This window comes from Hemiscyllium ocellatum, chromosome 51 (genome assembly GCF_020745735.1).
Source record: "Hemiscyllium ocellatum isolate sHemOce1 chromosome 51, sHemOce1.pat.X.cur, whole genome shotgun sequence".
Lineage (NCBI taxonomy): Eukaryota > Metazoa > Chordata > Chondrichthyes > Orectolobiformes > Hemiscylliidae > Hemiscyllium > Hemiscyllium ocellatum.
In genome coordinates this window covers 2,505,259-2,528,246 of record NC_083451.1, presented here as the reverse complement: position 1 = coordinate 2,528,246, position 22,988 = coordinate 2,505,259, and the positions used below count along the sequence as shown (strand labels likewise).

General features: G+C 46.2%; 1 protein-coding gene and 1 long non-coding RNA gene across 3 annotated transcripts in view; one reads left to right on the top strand and one right to left on the bottom strand.

Moving 5' to 3' along the window:
• The first annotated feature begins 2,536 nt into the window (after positions 1-2,536).
• Positions 2,537-18,417, top strand: LOC132805662 (zinc finger protein 271-like). 2 transcript variants are annotated; one of them, XM_060820851.1, is made up of 3 exons: positions 2,537-3,242; positions 8,330-8,492; positions 15,316-18,417. In XM_060820851.1, exon 3 carries the CDS (start codon positions 15,692-15,694, stop codon positions 16,910-16,912), a length of 1,221 nt encoding a protein of 406 aa, XP_060676834.1. In that variant the 5' UTR covers positions 2,537-3,242; positions 8,330-8,492; positions 15,316-15,691; the 3' UTR covers positions 16,913-18,417. The 2 variants fall into 2 exon arrangements, with proteins under 2 accessions (XP_060676834.1, XP_060676835.1); XM_060820852.1 differs by lacking the exon at positions 8,330-8,492.
• Positions 18,418-21,952: 3,535 nt separating this feature from the next.
• LOC132805663 (uncharacterized) overlaps positions 21,953-22,988 on the bottom strand; it is a 31,155-nt gene continuing 30,119 nt past the window's right edge. Inside the window, exons 2-3 of the long non-coding RNA XR_009640928.1 lie at positions 22,595-22,711; positions 21,953-22,457 (exon numbers count right to left, since the gene is read on the bottom strand). This is a non-coding gene — a long non-coding RNA (uncharacterized LOC132805663). The remainder of the gene's footprint in view (positions 22,458-22,594; positions 22,712-22,988) is intronic.

Sequence of the window (22,988 nt, the reverse complement as noted above, 5' to 3'; positions counted from 1 at the left end):
ACGGCAAAACCCTCATCTCTGGGATCAATCTAGTGAACCTCCTGTGAACTGTCTCTACATCTTTCCTCAAATAAGGGGATTCAAACTGAGCACAATCTTTCAGCAATGCCATGTTGCAGCAACACTTTGTTACCTTCATATCGTATTACTTTATTTATAAAAGTCAATGTTCCATTCACTTTCTTTATTATCTGTTATACCTGCATGCTAGTTTTCTGTGACTCATGAACGAAGATCCCTCTGTGCCCCAATGTCTCTCTCCCCATTTAGGTAATAGGTTGCCTTCCTGTTTTGTCGACCAAAATGTGTGACCTCACACTTATCCACAGTGAACTCTATCTGCCACATTTTGACCCACTCTCCTAACCTATCTATATCCATTTGTATGGTTCTTATTTCCTCATTGTAATTTACCATCCCACCTATTTTTGTGTCATCTGCAAATTTAGATATTGAGCCTTTTATTCTTGCATCTAAGTTGCAAATGTAGATTTGTAAATAGCTGGGGTCCAAAGACTAAACCCTGTGCCACCTCACGAGTTACATCTTGCTATCCAAGAAAAAAAAAGCCATTGATTTGGATTGTCTTTCTTCTGCTCATCAGCTAGCTAAGCTGATAAATCACCCCTAATCCCATATGATCCAATCTCATGAAGCAACCTCTTATGTGGTACTTTAGCAAATGCCTTCTAGAAGGCCAGATATATTACATCTGTAGAATTCCCATTATCTACTTTGTTACATCACTGATGAAATCTAGCAAATTAGTCAAATATGATTTGTGGCTCATAAAACTATACTGTATCTGACAGATAGAGTTTTGACTTTCTAAATGTTCTGATATTGCTTCCTTGATTACTGATTCTAACACCTTCCTAACAACACGTTAAACTAACTGGTCTACAATTTCCCACATATTGCCTGTCTCCCGTTTTGAATACAGGTGTTACAATAGCATTGTCCAATCTCCTGGAACTATAAGATCATCAGACATAGGAGCAGAAATTAGATAATTCAGCCTGTTCTGCTCCATCATTCAATCATGGCTGGTAAATTTCTCAACTTCATCCTCCCGCTTTTTCCCTGCAAGCTATGATCCCCTCAAGAACCTATCTATTGCTGCCTTAAATAAACTCAATGCTTCTTTCCCAGGACCAGGGATTTTCAGAATATTGTAACTAATGAATCTACTATTTCAGCCGCTACTTCCTTTAGTACCCTTGGATGTAGGCCATCTGGCCCAGGGGACTCACCTGCCCTTAATCCTAATAGTGTGCTTTTTTTTTAGATTAGATTAGATTACTTACCTTCGGCCCAACAAGTCCACACCGACCCGCTACAGGACCGACACCACAGAAGCGAAACCCACCCATTCCCCTACATTTACCCCACACTACGGCCAATTCACCTGACCTGCACATCTTTGGACTGTGGGAGGAAACCGGAGCACCCGGAGGAAACCCACGCAGACACGGGGAGAATGTGCAAACTCCACACAGTCAGTCGCCTGAGTCGGGAATTGAACCCAGGTCTCTAGCGCTGTGAGGCAGCAGTGCTAACCACTGTGCCACCGTGCCGACCTGAAGTGTACCTTTTCCCTTACATTCGACCCTTTCTAAAGCCTCTCACTTACCCGTTCCAATAGGAATGGCACTACGGTCGTCCAACGGGAAAACTGCCACTTCAGTGTTCCCCCGTTAACTCACTGTTTTCATCTTCCAAGGGACCAACACTTACCTTCGTGACTCTTTTTCCTTAAGCATACCAACAGAAGCTTTTTGATATTTTGTGCTAGGTTTCTTTCATCATTTATCTTACCTATTTTAATTCATTCGTGGGTATCCCTTTGTTTATGTTTGAACGTTTTCCAATGTTTGAGTCTTCCAGAGATCTGGAATAGCATTTCTGAACAGGCTGAAAAGTTTTTTAAAAACTACGTTAAAACTTTTTTAAAGTACACCTTCACGCAAAACGATCACCTTGCCCCCAGCGTCTCCGATTCTTTGGAGGACAGCTGCAACCATTCTGGATTAGTGGTGCTGGAAGAGCACAGCAGTTCAGGCAGCATCCAAAGTGCAGCTTTTGCCCGAAACGTCGATTTCGCTGCACTTTGGATGCTGCCTGAACTGCTGTGCTTTTCCAGCACCACTAATCCAGAATCTGGTTTCCAGCATCTGCAGTCATTGTTTTTACCTAGCTGCAACCATTCTCCCACCTGACATCACGTCAGGACCCCCACCCCTTGCGAGCTAGCGCATGTGCAGTGTCGGTCCAGCAGCGGGACAAAGGCAGTGTGACTGAGTGTGGGTGCTGGCGCATGTGCAGTGTCGGTCCTGTAGCGGAACAAAGGCAGTGTTACTGAGTGTGGGTGCTGGCGCATGTGCAGTGTCGGTCCTGTAGCGGGACAAAGGCAGTGTGACTGAGTGTGGGTGCTGGCGCATGTGCAGTGTCGGTCCTGTAGCGGGACAAAGGCAGTGTTACTGAGTGTGGGTGCTGGCGCATGTGCAGTGTCGGTCCTGTAGCGGGACAAAGGCAGTGTGACTGAGTGTGGGTGCTGGCGCATGTGCAGTGTCGGTCCTGTAGCGGGACAAAGGCAGTGTGACTGAGTGTGGGTGCTGGCGCATGTGCAGTGTCGGTCCTGGAGCGGGACAAAGGCAGTGTGACTGAGTGTGGGTACTGGCGCATGTGCAGTGTCGGTCCTGGAGCGGGACAAAGGCAGTGTGACTGAGTGTGGGTGCTGGCGCATGTGCAGTGTCGGTCCTGGAGCGGGACAAAGGCAGTGTGACTGAGTGTGGGTGCTGGCGCATGTGCAGTGTCGGTCCTGGAGCGGGACAAAGGCAGTGTGACTGAGTGTGGGTGCTGGCGCATGTGCAGTGTCGGTCCTGGAGCGGGACAAAGGCAGTGTGACTGAGTGTGGGTGCTGGCGCATGTGCAGTGTCGGTCCTGGAGCGGGACAAAGGCAGTGTGACTGAGTGTGGGTGCTGGCGCATGTGCAGTGTCGGTCCTGGAGCGGGACAAAGGCAGTGTGACTGAGTGTGGGTGCTGGCGGCTGAAGGAACAAGAGTAGAGGAAAGGCTGAGCAGGTCTGGCAGCAGGTGTCGAGAGGAAGCGGAGGAAACGTTTCGGGTCGAGTGATCCTTCTTCAGAACAGGAGCAGATTTCAGAAACATCTCGGGGAGGTCACCGGGTGCGAGCGCCAAGCCCTCGCTCCAGCCCCCGGGGAGAAACGACAGTGAGACAGGGTAGGATTGGAAACCGCGGGAGGAAGGAGACCGGGGAGTTTATAAGTTCCTCAGGGAGGTCTGAGGCCTCGAATAAAAGCTGGACAGGCCCAGTGTTTACTTCACTGGGGAAGACCCTCTCGGGTTGCCCGGGCAACCGGCCTTCATCTTTGTGAGGGTAAAGCCCATGTTGTCTTGGGACGGGGAGCGCGGACGGCCATCTTGCTGAGGGCAACACCAACTGTCATTTCTGGCAGTATCAGCCTTGGCCAAGCTACATTACCCATACTGTGCAGCGATGTGCAGGTCAGGGTAGTTTGGCCATGCTAAATGACTCATAATGCCCAAGGATTTTCTAGTTAGTATATATTGGCCATTCTAACTGACCCATAGTGTCCAGGAATATGCAGATGAGAGTGGAATAGCCATGCTAAATTACTCATAGTATCCAGGGATATACAGGTTAGGGTAGATAGGCCGTGTCTAATAACCCCTTGTGTCCAGGTTGGGGTGGATTGGCCATGCTAAATTGTCCCATTAGTGTCCAGGGATGTTTAGATTAGTGTGAAAACAGGCCCTTTGGCCCAACAAGCCCACGTTGATCCTCTGAAGAGTAACCCACTCCCCTCTGACTAATGCACCTAGCAACTATGGGCAGTTGAGCATGGCCAGTTCACCTGACCTGCACATCTTTAGACTGTGCGAGGAAACCGGAGTACCCGGAGGAAACCCATGCAGACAGTCTGAGAATATGCCATACAATCGCCCAAGGCTGGATCGAACCTGGGACCTGGCACTGTGAGGGAGCAGTGCTAACCACTGAGTCACTGTGCTGCCCTGCTAACTGCATTAGTCACGGGTAAATGTAGAGCAATAGTGGTAGGGAATGGATCTGGGTGGGTTGCCTTTTGGAGGGTTGGGTTGGACCTGTTGGGCCAATTGGCTTGCTGCCACACTGTAGGGATTCTAAGAAGGAAGGGATATTTGCAACTCTCCTGCCCTTTGCTGGGCAGTGCAGGTGCAGTGTGCGCCAGGCAGCTGACTGTCTAGAGCAGGTACAGTGCAGGGCCTGCTGTCAGACTCACCCCGTACCCGCTCCCCATTTTCGACATCATGACGCAGAAGTAGCCCTATCAGTTTCAGAGTGACAGCCCTTCTCTCTGGGCCACTCCTCGTCCTGGGAGGGAGAGATGGTGGAAAATCTGTTCACTTGTAGCAGCTGGAGTGAATTCAGGGAGGGAGCAGTCTCTGGAAACATGGAAGGATAGATTGGGAAAGGGGAGTGGTAGACATCTTTTCTCTTTTTATTTTTAACATGCGCCTGATTCCCAGAAATAAATGCAATAGGTGATGATCTATAGGTATCTCGGTTCCACGATCGGTCAATTAACACACCTGTAAATGACTCTTTGTCTAACATGCAAAAAATCATTTATTATATGTTACAGTTCTGGGTTGGCAGACTGACTTGTCCCGAAGTATGAAAACTTCTAGGCAATCAAAAGAATCAAACAACCTTACAGAGTTTGCATAAGGTTTATATACATTGTTCATCGTCAGACATGGAGCATTCATGGGTAGTTGTTTGAACCAATGATATTGATTATTTCGTAATGTTTTAGGTCACCTTTACAAAGATTCGCAGCTTACAAAATGTGGTTTAATATTTCCTTTTATGAGGAACTCGCAGCTTGCAAAATGTGATTAGTTAGTTTTATAGCTTTAGAGACTAGCTGTAGGTCGTCACGTAGGCACTGGGAGCCATTTTGGCTGTAACTGCAATTCAGAGTTAACCATTATTTCTGTTTTTTATTGGAATTACATCAGCCTGCAGTTTCTTGTTTCTGTCTGGTTCAGTGTAATCTAATTTAGCAATACAGACGCTATTTTGTGCAACTCCTTTATCCATTTTGTCCTAGCTTGCAGAGGCCCATATCCTCATTCACCCCCCCCCCCCCCCCCCACCCCAGGCATTCCAGCCATTACCGTCCTCCTCTTCTCCGTTCACCTGGTCATATTGCCATTGCCATTAACACATGGGGGTGGGCCACCTGATTGCAAAAGGAGTATGTTCTGGGGTGAGTCTATATCACTGAGGGAGCTCATAAGTTTAGCAATTGAACACTTAACAATAGCGATGCCTGTAAACGGACAGGGGAGAATAATCCCGATATACATAACTAAATTGATAAGCCCAATCCCCAGTTTCCCAACTGGTCCCTTCAGTCATCCCATCAAGGGGCACCTGGATCTCATCTTGTACCTTAGTAATATTGCCAGTGCGGTCAGGTATGCTCATAATGCATTGTCTTGGGCAATTGTACAGACCCCACCATCTCGGGCTAGTATTTAGTCTAAGGCATACTATTCTGCATAGAGTGAAGATGCAGATCTGGTAATCCCAGTTTAGTCTGTTCCAGAGCCTCTTTGGTCTTATTTCCTATAATGCTCAGGCTGCAGATGAGGTAATTGTGGTTCTTTTGACTTATTAATTAAGGGCGACGGGGAGAATGCGGGAAAGTGGAGTTGAACTGCCCATCAGCCATGATTGAATGGCGGAGTGGACTCAATGGGCCGAATGGCCTTACTTCCACTCCTATGTCTCATGGTCTTATTATCCCCGCCGATCCTCCTAAACTCAGGGTATTCAGGATTCCTCAGCCTATTGAGTGTCCTGAATTGTCCCCTAGTCCATTGAGATCCTTCCACAGGAGCAAAAGTCAGCTGAGACTGACCGCTGCGTCCTCCTTAGGTGAAGGTTCCATCGACTTATCCACTGGCCAGGACAAGGTACTGTTGTGGGAACAAGCGCTCCAATAGCAACCTTATAGGGAACATCTTTACTATCAAGGACAAGGAAATTCGTAGCTTTACCTTGGCTGAGGAACTAACAGCCTGGTTTGGTGTATATGAGGGAGTATTTGGTGTATATAGGTTTCTGAAATATTCTAGCAGGGGTTCTGGGTCAGGCCTAGAGCAGTAAAAGGCCGACATTTTGCAAGAGGTGTGATTTGAGCACCATAAGAAATGTGCGGAGTGACTGCTTTCTTTCTTTTCTTTCTTTTTTTTTCTTTCTTTCTCTTTTTTTCTCTCTCTCTCTCTCTCTCTCTCTCTCTCTCTCTCTCTCTCTCTCTCTTTCTCTCTCTCTCTCTTTCTCTCTCTCTCTCTTTCTTTCTCTCTCTCTCTCTCTTTCTCTCTCTCTCTTTCTCTCTCTCTCTCTTTCTCTCTCTCTCTCTTTCTGTCTCTCTCTCTTTCTCCCCTTCTCTTTCTCTCTCCCCTTCTCTCTCTCTCTCCCCCCCCTCTCCCCCCCTCTCTTCCCCCCTCTCTTCCCCCCCTCTCTCACCCCCTCTCTCACCCCCTCTCTCACCCCCTCTCTCACCCCCCCTCTCATCCCCCCCCTCTTCCCCCCCTTCCCCCCCTCTCTTCCCCCCCCTCTCTTCCCCCCCCTCTCTTCCCCCCCTCTCTTCCCCCCCTCTCTTCCCCCCCTCTCTCCCCCCCTCTCTTCCCCCCCTCTCTTCCCCCCCCTCTCTTCCCCCCCCTCTCTTCCCCCCCCTCTCTTCCCCCCCCTCTCTTCCCCCCCCTCTCTTCCCCCCCCTCTCTTCCCCCCCCTCTCTTCCCCCCCTCTCTTCCCCCCCCTCTCTTCCCCCCCCTCTCTTCCCCCCCCTCTCTTCCCCCCCTCTCTTCCCCCCCCTCTCTTCCCCCCCCTCTCTTCCCCCCCCTCTCTTCCCCCCCCTCTCTTCCCCCCCCTCTCTCTCCCCCCCCTCTCTTCCCCCCCTCTCTCTTCCCCCCCTCTCTTCCCCCCCCTCTCTTCCCCCCCCTCTCTTCCCCCCCTCTCTTCCCCCCCCTCTCTTCCCCCCCCTCTCTTCCCCCCCCTCTCTTCCCCCCCCTCTCTTCCCCCCCCTCTCTTCCCCCCCCTCTCTTCCCCCCCCTCTCTTCCCCCCCCTCTCTTCCCCCCCCTCTCTTCCCCCCCCTCTCTTCCCCCCCCTCTCTTCCCCCCCCTCTCTTCCCCCCCCTCTCTTCCCCCCCCTCTCTTCCCCCCCCTCTCTTCCCCCCCCTCTCTTCCCCCCCCTCTCTTCCCCCCCCTCTCTTCCCCCCCCTCTTCCCCCCCTCTCTTCCCCCCCCTCCCTCTCTCCCCCCCCTCCCCCAATCCCCCGCCCCCCCTCCCCCTCACTCTCGCCCCCCTCCCCCTCTCTCTCGCCCCCCTCCCCCTCTCTCCCCCCCTCCCCCTCTCTCTCCCCCCCTCCCCCCCCCTCTCCCAAACGCATACACACTCTCTCTAACTTTTTTCTTCTTTCACTGTTTAATTCAGGACAAGTTTTTAATGTTTCATTAGTCTGCAATGCAGGAAAATATACAAGTGGTATTTATTTTAACTCTATCCCCAAACACACAAGTTTCTTCCCAAATTTATATTGATTTTGTTTTCTTCAATTACATATGTATGTCCTTGGGACCTACAAATTTTACCTTTATATTCCTATTCGTCTAAGTAAGTCAGTCCCTACACGGTTTTCTCTCGGCAATCTGCCTTTAATGAACAAAAGTTACAACTTCTCAGTCCATAAGGCCATAAGACATAGGAGTGGAAGTAAGGCCATTCGGCCCATCGAGTCCACTCCGCCATTCAATCATGGCTGATTGGCATTTCAACTCCACTTACCAGCATTCTCCCCGTAGCCCTTAATTCCTTTATAAATAAGTTATCATAGAGTCAGTGTCCCATCAGCATTCCATTTCGGAAGCTAAACCACCGACCAGTAACCCATCAGACTTCTGTTTTGGAACTTGAACCACCTTTTGTAGAATACCTTTTGTATAGTCTCTCAGTTTACCATACCATTACCATATATTTCTTGACCTCTCCTTTCTCGCGCAATAATATAAAATCTGTTTATCACAAAGTCAGTGTGCCCGTCAGCATTCCATTTCAGAATCTGAACCACTGAGCGGTGTCCCGTCAGACTTCCGGTTCGGAACCCGAACCACCTTTTTTCAATCGTCTCAATTTACACACTACATATAATTCAAAACTTATAGTTTTTAAAACGTTTCTTTCTTAAACATTCCCCTCATCTAAGTCTCCAATTTATGTTCAATTCTAAAACCAGGTCCTTCAAGGAGGGGCGACTGACCCATAGGGCAAGGAATATCTTTTCCAGGATTGTGTTCCTGACAAGTGAGGCATCCATCACTTACTTGTTGAGCCATCTGCTGTATGCGCGGATGTCACCAGGCATTCAAAAGCAAGTCAGATGTTGAGCGAGCACCACAGTGAGTAGCATTATGAATACAATCAATTACCCATAAAGCAAGTTCATCAGATGTATAAATCTGTCCAGCTGGAGTGGTCCATAGTTTAGTAACAGGATTTCAATAATAGCCAGCTTTAGACCACTACTGCCTTTCAGATTCAGAGGCATCCCTCTGTAAGGTAACCACATCTTGAATGGTTGGCATTAGTTTATTAAAGGTAGACTTATTCTTGTTAGAGTTTTCAGTCTGGCTCACCATTTTAGGCACAATCTTTAGATGGTTACAAGCTGCTTGTTTTGCAGCCATATCAGCAGCATTGTTGGCCTTTTGGCCTTTTCCATGAGCAGTACACTTTATAACAGATACCTGTTTTGGGAGCAAGAACGCTGTTCAAAGGTCTGATACTAACTGTCGGTGTGAAATGGGAGTACCAGATGTTCAGAGTCCCCTGTTACTCCAAAGTTGCCCAAAATCATGTCCAACACAAAAAGCGTATTGGGAATCCGTATAAATGTTAGTGCGGAGTCCTGTCCCTAGAACAAGCAAACGTTCGGCTTGCTGAGCTGAAAAAGGGTTATCAAAGGCAGCTGTCTCTAAGATAGAGCCATAGTCATCAACTATAGCATAACCTGAAAGGCGAGTTCCTGTGTGGTTGATAAGGGAACTTCCATCAGTGAACATATTGATTTCAGGATTGGAGATTGGAATGTCAGAGAGATCTGGCCAAACTTGGACATCCTCATTAATGAGGAGAAAACAATCATGTTCTGGAGTTAACAGTGTTGAAGAAGGATGAGCTAAGAAATCGGCTGGATTGATGGTAGTGCAATTCTTAAAAGTTGAGGGTTATTCAAAAGATAAATCTCATAACAGTTTTGTCGGGCTGCTGTCAAATGCTGTGTCTGCAAATTCCCTAAAAGGGCAATTACTGACTGAATGTGTACTGTAGATGACAATGTCTTGTTGCAGTGTAAGGTTCTCTGCCGATTGTAAAACTGAGGTAAATGGCAGTTAAAATCTGAGTATAACTAGGTGTCCCAAAGCAACAGGGTCAAGCTTAGTAGAAAAATAGGCAACTGGATGATGTTTATCTCCATGGAGTTGAGTAAGCACTGAGGAGGTGCAGTCATCCAAAATGGTACAGTATAATTGAAAAGGTCTATCGTAAAGAGGTCTTCCAAGAGCTGGAGCTTGTGATAAAGCTTGTTTCAGTTCATTAAAGGCTTGCATTGCTTCTGAGGAAAGGGTGAATGTACCCTCGTTGGAGGTATATGGGGTCAACTTCTTAATGAGGAGAGTTGCATTGGGAATCCATTATCTGCGAAAGTTGACCATACCCAGCCATTGGCGCATCTGCCTCACTGTAGTTGGGGCTGGGAAGTTGACAATAGGAGTGATGCAGCTCTATTCCAGGGAGCATGAATCAGCTGATACAATAAAACCCAAGAACTTGACTTGGCGTAGTGCTATGGAAACTGTGAGGAAACTACACATCCCAAGTGCTTCAAGTAATTAAGGAGAAGGACGACATCAGATAAGTTTGCTTCTTCATCAATGCTGGTTACAAGGAGGTTGTCCACATATTGAACTAATGTAGATCCACTTGTTAAGATTACTTACAGTGTGGAAGCTTAGACATTTCAATTGTTTCTGTAAGATCTGAGAAAAACGTGTTGGCGAACGAACGAAGCCCTGGGTTGGTTGAGTCCAAGTTAGCTGCTGTCCATGAAAGGTGAGGGCAGATAAGTACTAACTGTTCTCATGAAGGGGCAATGAGAAAAATTCATGTTGAAGATCAACAACAGCAACATATTTAGCATCCGCAGGAATTGTTGATAAAATATGAGTTGGGTTTGGAATCAAGGCATGAAGTCGTTGAACAATGGCATTGATAACTCTTAAATCTTGTACCATCCTATACTGATTTGGTTTTCCCGGCTTTAGGATAGCCATAATTGGAGTGTACAAGGTGATTGGCATGGGACTAAAATGCCTTGATAGATGAAGTCTTCAATTAAAGCAGTAATGCTTGGATTAGCTTGCTGTTTCAGTGGATACTGGCGAATGGATGGCAGAATAATATTTGGCTTTAAAGCAACTTGGATGGGTTCACAGTCTGTAAGTCCAACATGAGAGGATGTCTCAGTCCATACATCTGTGCTGACTAAATCGAGGATGTTCCGACTCTCATGATGCTGAAGTGTAGCATTGCAGGAAGCAGGAGTCGAATAATATAGAACAGTCATATCTTCTTGAATTGTCTGCAGCATGTAGCAGTGTGTGTCAGCTTTGGTAATCCTAAGTAGCACCCAAACCCACCAACACTCTCAAACAGAAACGAACAAACTTAAAAGACCCAGTACAAACCATGGACAAAACCAACATTGTCTACAAAATTCCCTGCAAGGACTGCCACAAACACTACGTAGGACAAACAATAAGAAGTTAGCCACCAGGATACTCAAATACCAGCTAGCCACAAAAAGACACGACCCTCTCTCCCTCGTAGCCCTTCACACGGAGGAAAAAAACACACCATTTCGACTGGGACAACATATCTATCCAACGACTCCGGCTAAGCAAAGACATGCCAGAGAATTCCTAGAGGCCTGGCACTCCAACCATAGCACCATAATCAAATGCATAGATCTAGATATCATCTATCAACCCCTCAGAAAATGAACAGGAAATGACATCACCACAAACCCCAGGAACCCCATCCAGGACAAACATATAAATAGAAAGCAGGAGACAATAGCTTCGCTTCACTTGGAGGTCGCCACTGATGATGTTACCGAGCCAGGTAATGAAACTTCTGGATATCAAACCTATAGCTCAGCGAGCAAACCTACACCCTAAACCTCAACCTGAGCTACAAACCTTGCAAAAAGCTTTGGAAATTGCACAGTGAACTATAAAGCCAAATTCTTTAGCATGGTGAGGTGGGTTGACTTTTCGAGAGACGTGAGATGCTGATAAGTCCCCTTGCTTCCATAGATGAGAAAGTATTTCAACAAAATCTGCCTCTCATTCTTGACTGGTGACGTGGGCCAAAATCTGCACATGCAATTTGGTTCCAACTAAATCTGTGAAGAAATCTTCAAGAATTTTATCTTGGCCTGTTTGATCATAAGCAAGATTAATGTGATCTCCAGAATTTTGAGGATCAATATCAAGTGACCACCATTGTGGTTTAGTGGATACGTACAATTGACGTTCAGATGAGTCCGAATCAAGCTGGACACCATCAGGGGAGCATGCAAGTTTTATTTTAAAGGTGCACAGCAAGTCTCGTCCATCAAGTTGCATGATATTTTGTTTGTAATTACAAAATGATGAAACTGGGAATAACCTTGAAAATAAAAGGGAACTGGTTCAGAAAGCGAAAATTCTTTGCTTGCTCCTTGAAGAACAGACAAACTCTTTGTCCATTTTGAAATTGCTAAGTCCATGTCAGATTTTACAGAAGGCATTGAAGCTCCTGTGTCAGTTAGAAAAGGATACCATCTGATGTCTACTTTCAGTAGGACTGTGGGTTCCTGCTTAGAAGACAGGAAACATAAAAGAAAATTATTTGGTCATTGTGAAAAAGGAGTATTCTGAGAAAAATTGGTGAATTGTCCTTTTTGATCTTCCTTTGATGCCTTTTTAGGGCAAGCAGTGCCCCAATGGTATGTACTGCCACGAATAGAGCAGCCTTGAGTCGGGCAGTCATGAACCCAGTGATATTGACTGTTACAATTAAAACAGCCATGTGGCGCATTTCTGGGCGGGGGGGTGGAGACCCTCGGTCAAGCCCATGACTGTTGTTTCGGCTAGTTGCAGAGCCTCTATTATTATGTACAGATGTTTGCTTGGAAGATCCTTCTTGAACAACAAATTCTGATTTTACACAAACTTGAGGTTTTTCTTCACTTTGATGTTTCCATAGAACTCTAATGGAATGATGGAGTTGATTAGGAGTGGCTTCAACCCCTTCCAAGTTGTTTGTCTTGACTGCTGTGGCTACAGAGGACAGCAAACAGTTTAATAACAACATAGTTATACTGAATATTAACAGCATTGAATTTTCAATCTTGATCTCCAGAATAAGATTCATAACATTCTATAAAACATTTAAAGAAAATCCTCAGCAGTCTCTTTATTTTTCAGAATATGAGCAAGGTCGATAGGTTTTGCCAATACAAAAGATGTAGCAGCTCGAATTTTCTCTTGCCTCTGTTCTTCCTGGACTGTTGCATTGGCAAAATCAGTAAAATTGTCATGATTAATGTGTTCAATAAAATGGGCATAGTCAGAGCAGGTAAAAATTTGCTGTAAGAGAGACCAAAGGTCTTTTGCATTACCATCATAAACCTTAATTGTAGTATTTAAGAAATCGACAAATTCCTGTGGCACCTTGTGGTGGTCCGGAGCATTACTGATGATAGATATAATTTCATGGGGCTTCCATGGGCAATAAACACGGATATGGATGTTAGGGGCAGCAGTTTGTGGGTTCGGTAATTCCCTTCCAGCGAACATTCTTAATGTGCGTGTCTCACCTTCTGTATCTTCAGAAGAGGAATTTGAAAAAGTTTGATTGCGGAATATGACGCTTTCTAAAAGGTCTAGACAGCCTTAATCTTTGCTTATAATACTCGCAGTCAGAAATGTGATCTGTATCCTGAAAAGGGAAAGGAGGAACAAGAGACTGTGTAGCTACCGTAGCACGTGTTTTAGGTTGGGGTGTAACTGCTGAACTTACAACAGCCTGAGAGTTAGAAGTAGAAGGATCATTTACAAGTCTGAACTGGGAAGACGTAGAAGTGGGCTGTGGGGGAGCGATGGGAATTTAAGAATTATTTGAACAGCTGTACATTCCAAAGACTGACCAGCCTGTAAGGAAGCGTTTGAAATGGGAGCCGCAAAAAAGGAACACCACTCATCTAAATCCGAATTATCATTGTCTCCCACGTTAAAACTAAAGCCAACCATCGAACTGCGCAGTTCTGTTTGTTTACCAGTCACTTATAATTAATTACATAGTAACGATACCTGCAACCCATTTGAAAAGATGAAATCTTATTAATCCAGGTTTGTTCAATGTATCATTTCAGTTGCTAGACACTGTAATGTTTTTCCATAAATTCCGTGTCTTATGATTTTATTCTCTGCAACCACCAAATGCTAGTGCTCCAAATGCTAGTGCTTCCAAATGAACGTGTTGGACTATAACCTGGTGTTATGACTTTTTTCTTTTTCTTCTATCCCCACACGACCGCCTGACAGCGGTAGTGCTCATTTCTCCCCCGCATCCATGTTTGTGTGATTTTTAACTTTGTCCAGGTTGGGGGTGGGTTGGCCATGCTTAATTACATAGTGTCAAGGATGTGCAGGTTAGGTGTATTAGTCAGGACGTAAATATAGAGCAATAGGGGTAGGGGGATGTGTGTGGGTGGGTTACCTTTCGGAGGGTCGGTGTGAACTCCTTGGGTCGAATGGCCTGCTTCCACACTCTGGGAATTCTCTGAAGGGAACGGATTTCTGCAAACTATGCAAGGCAGCGCAGGTGCAATACTCTGCTGGCCGAGCCCTGCATCTCACCCTACTCCTTTCTCCTGCCCCATCTCCCAACCCTGCTTCTCCTCCGACCTTTTGATGGTGTCACAATGTGGAAGTGGCCCTGTCGGTTTGAGTGAAATGCCTTCTGAGTGAAATGAATCTGTTTACTTGTAGCAACTGGAATGAATCCAGGGAGGGAACAGACTCTGCAAACTCGGGTGTCTTAATTACCCGGGTGAGGAGGGATGAAAGGATAGGGTGGGATTGTTTTCCCCATCGCGCCAGAGTCTGAGGGGTAACATTACAGACTTTTTAAAAATCATGAGGGGCATGGATAGGGTAAATAGACAAAGTCTTGTCCTTGGAGTCCAGAACTAGAGGGTAATTGGTTTAGCATGAGGGCAGAGGGGGGAGATTCAAAAGAGACCTCGGAGGCAACGTTTTCACAGAGAGGGTGGTGCATACACGGAATGAGCTACCAGAGGAAGTGGAGGTGGCTGGTACAATTACAACAGTTAACAAGCATCTGTATGGGTGCATGAATATGAAGGGTTCAGACACTTAGGGGTTAAGTGATGGCAAATGTGACTGGAGTCATAGAGATGTATAGCAAGGAAACAGACTCTTTGGTCCACCTCGTCCATGCTGACCAGATAGCCAATACAACTTTGTCCCAGTTGCCAGCACCATATTAGGGGCCAAGTGATGGCAAATGTGACTAGATTAATTTAGGATATCTGGTCGGATGAGTTGGGCCAAAGGGTCTATTTCCACGCTGTATGACTAATCGTATTCGGTGAAAGCAGACGTGTGGTTGTGAAGACTGAACTTTCAGAGCAGCTTTCAAGGACGTTTGCCCTTACTGGGAGCAGAAGAGTTTGACTGAAGTGTGTCGGTGTCCCCCTTCCTGGGGACGTTAACCATTTCGTGTCTGGTTGTTCCTCAAGAATCTGCATGAGAGATTCACCCTGAGTTGGCACACTTTGTTTTGCTTCTCAAAATCAAACCTGTTCACTCTCAGTAGTATACCTGTGTTGTGAAAGATATTAACTTTCAGGTGAGAGATGTCAGTCTTGACTCTTTCACTTTTCTGCCCCTGTAAGATCCTAAATCAGCACTTCCGGAGAAATACTTAGAGCGGAGTGAGAACAGAGGGGGGAGAGAGAGAGAGAGAGGAATGGTACTTTCAATTTTGTGGAATAACAAAAGAAAAGAATATTCTGCAGAAAGTAGAATTGCTGGTTCTGAATTTTTCCCTTTCATTGACAGTGATGACTTTTGTAATCTCTTTTTACAGAGCATTTGAAGATGGATGTTTTAAAATGAACAGATGAAGGGCTTATGCCCAAAATGTTGACACTCCTCCTAGAATGCTGCCTGACCCGCTGTGCTTTTCCAGCGCCGTACTTTTCGACTGACTCTCCAGCGCCTGCAGTCTTCACTTTGACGTCAATGTCTGACAGTCACTCAAGCCATTGGGATCACAACAATTTTCAACTATGATTCTGTGAGAAGGAGCGAAGCTTTTTGGCTCCAGTTTGAGTACGGTTTTGTCATCAGTGAGAGACCCTACTGTTGCAGCGCACTAACTGTGGAGATATACAACCCGGAAAGAGGAATTCACGGCAGGGAGGGGGCTCCACATGCATTGATGTGCGGCTGAAACTTTGGCCATGGAGAAACCTGAGGAACCCTGCCATTTGGAGAAACCATGGAAGTGTGGTGACTGTGGGAAAGGCTTCCGTGTTCCGTCTGCCCTGGAGACTCATTGGCGCAGTCACACCGGGGAGAGGCCGTTCTCCTGCCCCATCTGTGGGAAGGCCTTCAGCAATTCCTCTGCCCTGCTGACCCACCGGCGGGTCCACACGGGGGAGAGGCCCTTCAGCTGCCCCATCTGCAGGAAGGCCTTCAGCAATTCCTCTGCATTGCTGACCCACAAGCGAATCCACACGGGGGAGAGGCCCTTCATCTGCCCTGTGTGTGGGAAATCCTTCAGCAATTCCTCTGCCCTGCTGAGACACCAGTGGATCCACACAGGGGAGAGGCCCTTCAGCTGCCCCGTGTGCAGGAAGGCTTTCATCAATTCCCGTAACCTGCTCAGGCACCAGCAGGTCCACACGAGGGAGAGGCCCTTCAGCTGCCCCGTGTGCAGGAAGGCTTTCAGCAATTCCCCCAACCTGCTGAGGCACCAGCGGGTCCACACAGAAGAGAGGCCCTTCACCTGTCCTGAGTGCGGCAAGGGCTTTACCCAGGCCTTCGCCCTGCTGACCCACCGGCGGATCCACAGTGGGGAGAGGCCCTTCAGCTGCCCCGAGTGTGGGAAGGCCTTCAATAATTCCTCCAACCTGCTGAAGCACCGGCGAGTCCACACGGGCGAGAGGCCCTTCAGCTGCCCCGAATGTGGGAAGGCCTTCAGCAATTCCTCCAACCTGCTGAAGCACCGGCGGGTCCACACAGGGGAGAGGCCCTTCAGCTGCCCCGAGTGTGGGAAGTCCTTCAGCAATACCTCCGCCCTGCGGACTCACCGGCGCGTCCACACGGGAGAAAGACCCTTCAGCTGCCCTGAGTGCGGGAAAGCCTTCAGCAATTCCTCTGATAGGCAGAAGCACCAGCGGGTCCACACAGGAGAGAGGCCCTTCAGCTGCCCCGAGTGTGGGAAGGCGTTCAGCGATTCCTCCACCCTGCTGAGGCATCAGCGGGTCCACACAGGGGAAAGGCCCTTCCGCTGCCCTGAGTGCGAGAAGGCCTTCAGCGATACTTCCTCTCTGCTAAGACACCAGTGGGTCCACACGGGGAAAAGGCCGTTCACCTGCTCTCAATGTGGGAAGGGATTCACCCACTCCTCCCACCTGCGGAGCCACCAGCAAATTCACGCATCATTGCAGACGGATTGAAGGAGCGATCACCGAGTGCCATTATTGACTGGACTTTCAACCCAGTTCCTGGACCTCCCGGATTCAAATCCCACTGTGGCAGATGGTGGAATTGGAATTTCATAATGAATTGGATATGAGTTTAAGAGGTATCGTTAGTATCATTTATATAAATGAGGAAAACTATTGGACCCAGCACCGATCCTTGTGGCATACAACTGATCACAGGCCTCTAATCTGAAAAATAACCCTTCACCACCACCCTCTGTCTTCTATCTTCGAGCTAATTCTGCATCCAAATGGCTAGTTTTTCCTTACTCCATTAGATCTAACCTTGCTAACCAGTCGAAAGCCTGTCTGAAGTCCATTTTGATCACATCCACCTCTCTGCTCTCTCAAATTCTCTCATCAATCTCTTCAAAAAGCTCAATCAAGTTAGATTGTCAGACATAACTTCCCACGCACAAAACCACATTGACGAACCCTGATCAGTCCTTGCCTTTCCAAATCCATTTCCCTACATTCTATATCTTCCATATCCTTTTTCACAGTAAGCACTGATGCAAAATACTTGCCTAGTATCTCCCCCATCTCCACACACAGGCCATCTTGCTGACTTTGAGGGGCCTTATTCTCTCCCTAGTTATGCTTTTGTTCTTAATGTATTTGGAAAAACCCTTAGGATTCTCCTTAACTCTATTTGCCAAAGCTAACTCATGTTCCCTTTTTGCCCTCCTGATTTCCCTACTGCCTTTATACTCTTCTAAGGATTCACTTGATCCATCCTGTCCATACCTTACACGTTTCCTTCTTTTTCTTAACCAAACCCTCAATTTCTTTCATCATCCAGCATTCGCTATACCTACCAGCCTTTCCTTTCACCCAAACAGGAACATACTACCTCTGGACTCTCGTTGTCTCATTTCTGAAAACTTCCCATTTTCCAGCCATCCCTTTACCTGCGGACATCAGCTTTTGAACATTCCTGCCTGATACCGTCAAAATTGGCCTTTTGCCAATTTAGAACTTCAACTTTTAGATCTGGTCTATCCTTTTGCATCACTGTTTTAAAACTAATAGAATTATGGTCTCTGGTCCCAAAATGCTCCCCCACTGACACCTCAGTCACTTGCCCTGCCTTTTTCCCAAGAGTAGGTCAGGTTTTGCACCTTCTCTATAGGTACATCCACATACTGAATCAGAAAATTTTCTTGTTCATGCTTAACAAATTCCTCTCCATCTAAACCTTTAACACTATGGCAGTCTCAGTCTATGTTTGGAAAGTTAAAATCCCCTAGCATAACCACCCTACTCTTACAAATAACTGAAATCTCCTTACAAATTTGTTTCTCAATTTCCTGCTGACTATTATGGGGTCTATAATACAACAATAATCAATGGTGATCATCTGTATCTTATTTCTCAGTTCCATCAAAACAAACTCCCTGGATGTATTTCTGGGAATATCCTCTCTCACTACAGCTGTAATGCTATCCCTTATCAAAGTGCTACCCTCCGCTCCCCCCCCCCCCCCCCCCCCCCCCCCCCCCCACTCTCTGTTGCCTGCCTTTCTGTCCTTCCTGTAGCATTTATATCCTGGAATATTAAGCTGACAGTCCTGTCCTGAGCCATATTTCTGTAATTGCTATGACATCCCAGCTCCATGTTCTTAACCATGCCCTGACTTCATCTGCCTTCCCTGTTAGGCCTCTTGCATTGAAATAAACGCAGTTTAATTTATCAATCCTACCTTGTTCTTTGCCTGCCCTGACTGATTCGCTCCCATTCTCAACTGTACCAGTCTCAGATCGATCTCTCTCCTTACTATTTCCCTGGGTCCCACTTCTCCACATTACTAGTTTAAATCCTCCCAAGCAGCTCTAGCAAATTTCCCTGCCAGTATATTCGTCCCCTTCCAATTTAGGTGCAATCCGACCTTCTTCTACAGGTCACTTCTATCCCAGAAGAAATTCCAATGATTCGGGCTGGAACCTTTTTCACTGGAGCACAGGAAGTTGAGATTTATTAAATCATGAGGAGTGGAGGGTAAGGTGAATAGCAAAGGGCTCTTACTTGGCGTAGGGGAGCTCGAAACTAAGGGCCTTTTTTTTAAGGTGAGAGGAGAGAGACTTAAAAGGACCCTGAGGGGCAACGTTTTGTCAGAGGGTGGTTTGCCTGTGGAATAAGCTTGCTGAGGAAGTGGTAGATGCAAGTACAGTTACAACATTTAAATGCCAATTTGATGGGTAGATGAATAGAAAGGTTTAGAAGGAAATGGGCCAAATGCAGGCAAGTGGGACGAGTTTAGTTTGGGAATCCTGTTTAGCATGGAGCAGTTGGAAGAAGTGATCTTATTGAAACCAGTAGAATTCTGAAAGGGGCTTGGAAGGATAAATGCAGATAAAATGTTCCTTCATGGGCTGGTTGGATTGAAGGGTCTGTTTCCATGTTGTCCATCTCTGTGACTCTGACGTGGAAGCAGAATATTCCGTCCATCTTTTCCACACTGGCCCTCTGAAAAGCATCTCACCCATACCCACCCCCTTACTCTGTATTTCCCATGAGGGAAAAAATAAATTTCTGGCTGTAACAGCTGTTCCTTTTTTTTGAAGTATTTTAGGTGCTGGAGGTGATTTCCTCGAATTGCAGGAGCAGCAATTACTGTTTCATATGCTGTTGCATTGTTTTGGATGACTAAAGAAATTGAGAGTTTGGTTAAGAAAAAAAAAGGAAGCATATGTAAAGTATAGACAGGATAGATTGAGTGAATCCTTCGAAAAGTATAAAGGAAGTATGCTTAAGAGGGAAATCAGGAGGGGAAAAAGGGGACGTGCGATAGCTTAGGCAAACAGAATTAAGGAGAATCCAAAGAGTTTTTACAAATACATTAAGGACAAAAGGGTACCTAGGAAGAGAATAGGACCTCTCAAAGATCAGCAAGGCGGCCTTTATGTGGAGCTGCAGAAAATGGGGAGATACTAAGTGAGTATTTTGCATCGGTATTTTCTGTGGAAAAGGATATGGAAAATAAAGATTGTAGGGAGATAGATGGTGACATCTTGCAAAATGTCCATATTACACAGGAGGAAGGGCTGGAGTGCTTGAAACGGGTAAAGGTGAATAAATCCCCAGGACCTGATCAGACATACTCTAGAACTCTGTGAGAAGATAGAGAAGTGATTGTTGGGCCTCTTGCTGAGATATTTGTATCATCGATAGTCACAGGTAAGGTGCCAGAAGACTGGAGATTGGCTAACGTGGTGCCACTGTTTAAGAAAGGTGGTAAGGATAAGCCGTGGAACTATAGACCAGTGAGCCTGATGTCGGTGGTGTGCAAGTTGTTGGAGGGAATCTTGAAGGGCTGGATGTACATGTATTTGGAAAGGCAAGGACTGATTAGGGATAGTCAACATGGTTTTGTGTGTGGGAAGTCATGTCTGACAAACTTGATTGAGTTTTTTGAGGAAGTAACAAAGTGGATTGAAGAGGGCAGAGCAGTAGATGTGATCTATATGGACTTCAGTAAGGTGCTCGACAATGTTCCTCATGGGAGACTGATTAGCAAGGTCAGATCTCACGGAATACAGGGAGAACTAGCCATTTGGATATTACTGGCTTGAAGATAGAAGACAGATGGTGATGGTGGTGGAGAGTGTTTTTCAGACTGGAGGCCTGTGACCAGCGGAGTGCCACAAGGATTGGTGCTGGGTCCTCTACTTTTTGTCATTTACATAATTGAATTTGGATGAGAGTATAAGGGGTACAGTTATTAATTTTCAGATGACACCAAAATTTGAGATGTAGTGGACAGCGAAGTGGTTACTTCAGATTAGATTAGACTTACAGTGTGGAAACAGGCCCTTCGGCCCAACAAGTCCACACCGACCCGCCGAAGCGAAACCCACCCATACCCCTACATTTACCCCTTACCTAACACTACGGGCAATTTAGCATGGCCAATTCACCTGACCCGCACATCTTTGGACTGTGGGAGGAAACCGGAGTCGGGAATTGAACCCGGGTCTCAGGTGCTGTGAGGCAGCAGTGCTAACCACTGTGCCACTGTGCCGCCCACGTGCCACCGTGCCGCCCACAATAGAATCTTGACCAGATGGACCAATGGGCTGAGAAGTGGCAGTTGGAGTTTAATTCAGAAAAATGCGAGGTGCTGCATTTTGGGAAAACAAATCTTAGCAGGACTTGTACACTTAATGGTAAAGTCCGAGGGAATGTTGCTGAACAAAGAGACCTTGGTGTGCAGGTTCACAGCTCCTTGAAAGTGGAGTCGCAGGTATATAGTTTAGTGAATACTTTCCTTTATTGGTGAAGAGTATTGTGTACAGGAGTTGGGAAGTCATATTGTAGCTGTACAGGACATTGGTTAGACCACTGTTGGAATATTGCGTGCAATTCTGGTCTCCTTCCTAACGGAAAGATGTTGTGAAACATGAAAGGGTTCAGAAAAGATTTACAAGGATGTTGCCAGGGTTGGAGGATCTGAGCTACAGGGAGAGGCTGAACAGGCTGGGATTGTTTTCCCTGGAGCGTTGGAGGCTGAGGGGTGACCTTAGAGGTTTACAAAATTGAGGGGCATGAGTAGGGTAAATAAGCAAAGTCTTTTTCCTGGTGTTGGGAAGTCCAGAACTAGAGGGCATAGGTTTAGGGTGAGAGGGGAAAGGTGTAAAAGAGACTTACGGGGGAACTTTTTCACGCAGCGGGTGGTACATGTATGGAATGAGCTGCCAGAGGAAGTGGTGGAGGCTGGTACAATTGCAACATTTAAGACTAATTTAGATGGGTATTTGAATAGGAAGGGTTTGAGCGATGTGGGCCAGGTGCTGGCAGATGGGACTAGATTGGGTTGGGATATCTGGTCGGCATGGACAGGTTGGACTGAGGGGTCTGTTTCCATGCTGGACATCTCTGTGACTCTAATCCATCCTAATTTGCATATCCCTGAGGTTTATGGGTAATTTAGCTCACCAATCCTTAATTCATAAATGACCGTCTCTAGTATGTTATTGAAATGCAGAAATGTCAGTCTGACTCAACAGTGGGACACAGACAGAATTCACACCTATTGTTACTTCTGGGATTAATATACAAAAGACCAGAAACCCATTCTAAAAGGTGAAAGATTTAATCTAAAATTGTTTAACGTATCACATTTCCATGACAATGGACTCCTTTGCTACACATTCCGGAATCATGATCTTGTTCTCCAAGACTACCTGCTGAAGGAACGGCGCTCGAAAGCTAGTGTTTCTAAATAAACCTGTTGGACAATAACCTAGTGTTGTGTGATTTTTAACTTTGTCCATAGGAAACACATGAGTTGTGGGACTGGTAACAGTTGTTATTTTTTGCTCTGTTCCAAGTGAAATTTATCTTCTGTGCAGGCTCGGGTGAACAGTCTGTGCTTTGTGCGAGATCAGGCCAGCAGCTTTTAAATCCTATATTCAGCAGCACAAGAAAACTGTAGGTCAGCAATCGTATTTTGAGAGTGGTACTTCCAGCCCTGGTAATCCTGTTGGGTCAATAGAGAGAGGGAGCGAGGATTTCACATCTAAAGAGCAGAAAGAAAAGTTGTTTCGGTTGTTCAGTCAGATGAAACTGGATACTGCTTTTAATGGATCATAATTGAACACTACAATTGAACATCACAATTTCAAGGAATATTGAAAGGGAAAATCGAACTGTAACCTTGAGCTATGTCCTTCCATTAATAACGTTGGTTACCCAAATGAAACATTTTTACTGATAGCTCCATAATCATCTTCCTGCTGGATTTTTGTCAGGGCACCAGAGTTTTTCTGTATCCTGGGAAGGCAGGGAAATTAAAAAAAAAGGTTATTAAAAGCATTTTAACTGTGGTCCCACGAGCTCTTGTCCATTAAATCTCTTTATTTGCAGAAATAGCCCGTTAAAAGTCCCTTTAAAATGCAGATTTCTCCCTTTAGATATGACGATGTTTCGTTATACGTCGGAATATCTCTAAATTGAGCCGTGAGCTTCCACAATGTAGGGAAGGCTTTCTCGAAACGTGGCAGTGTCCCCCCTCCAGGAGAGTTGGTTTTTTGTGAATGAGCAGTTGTAG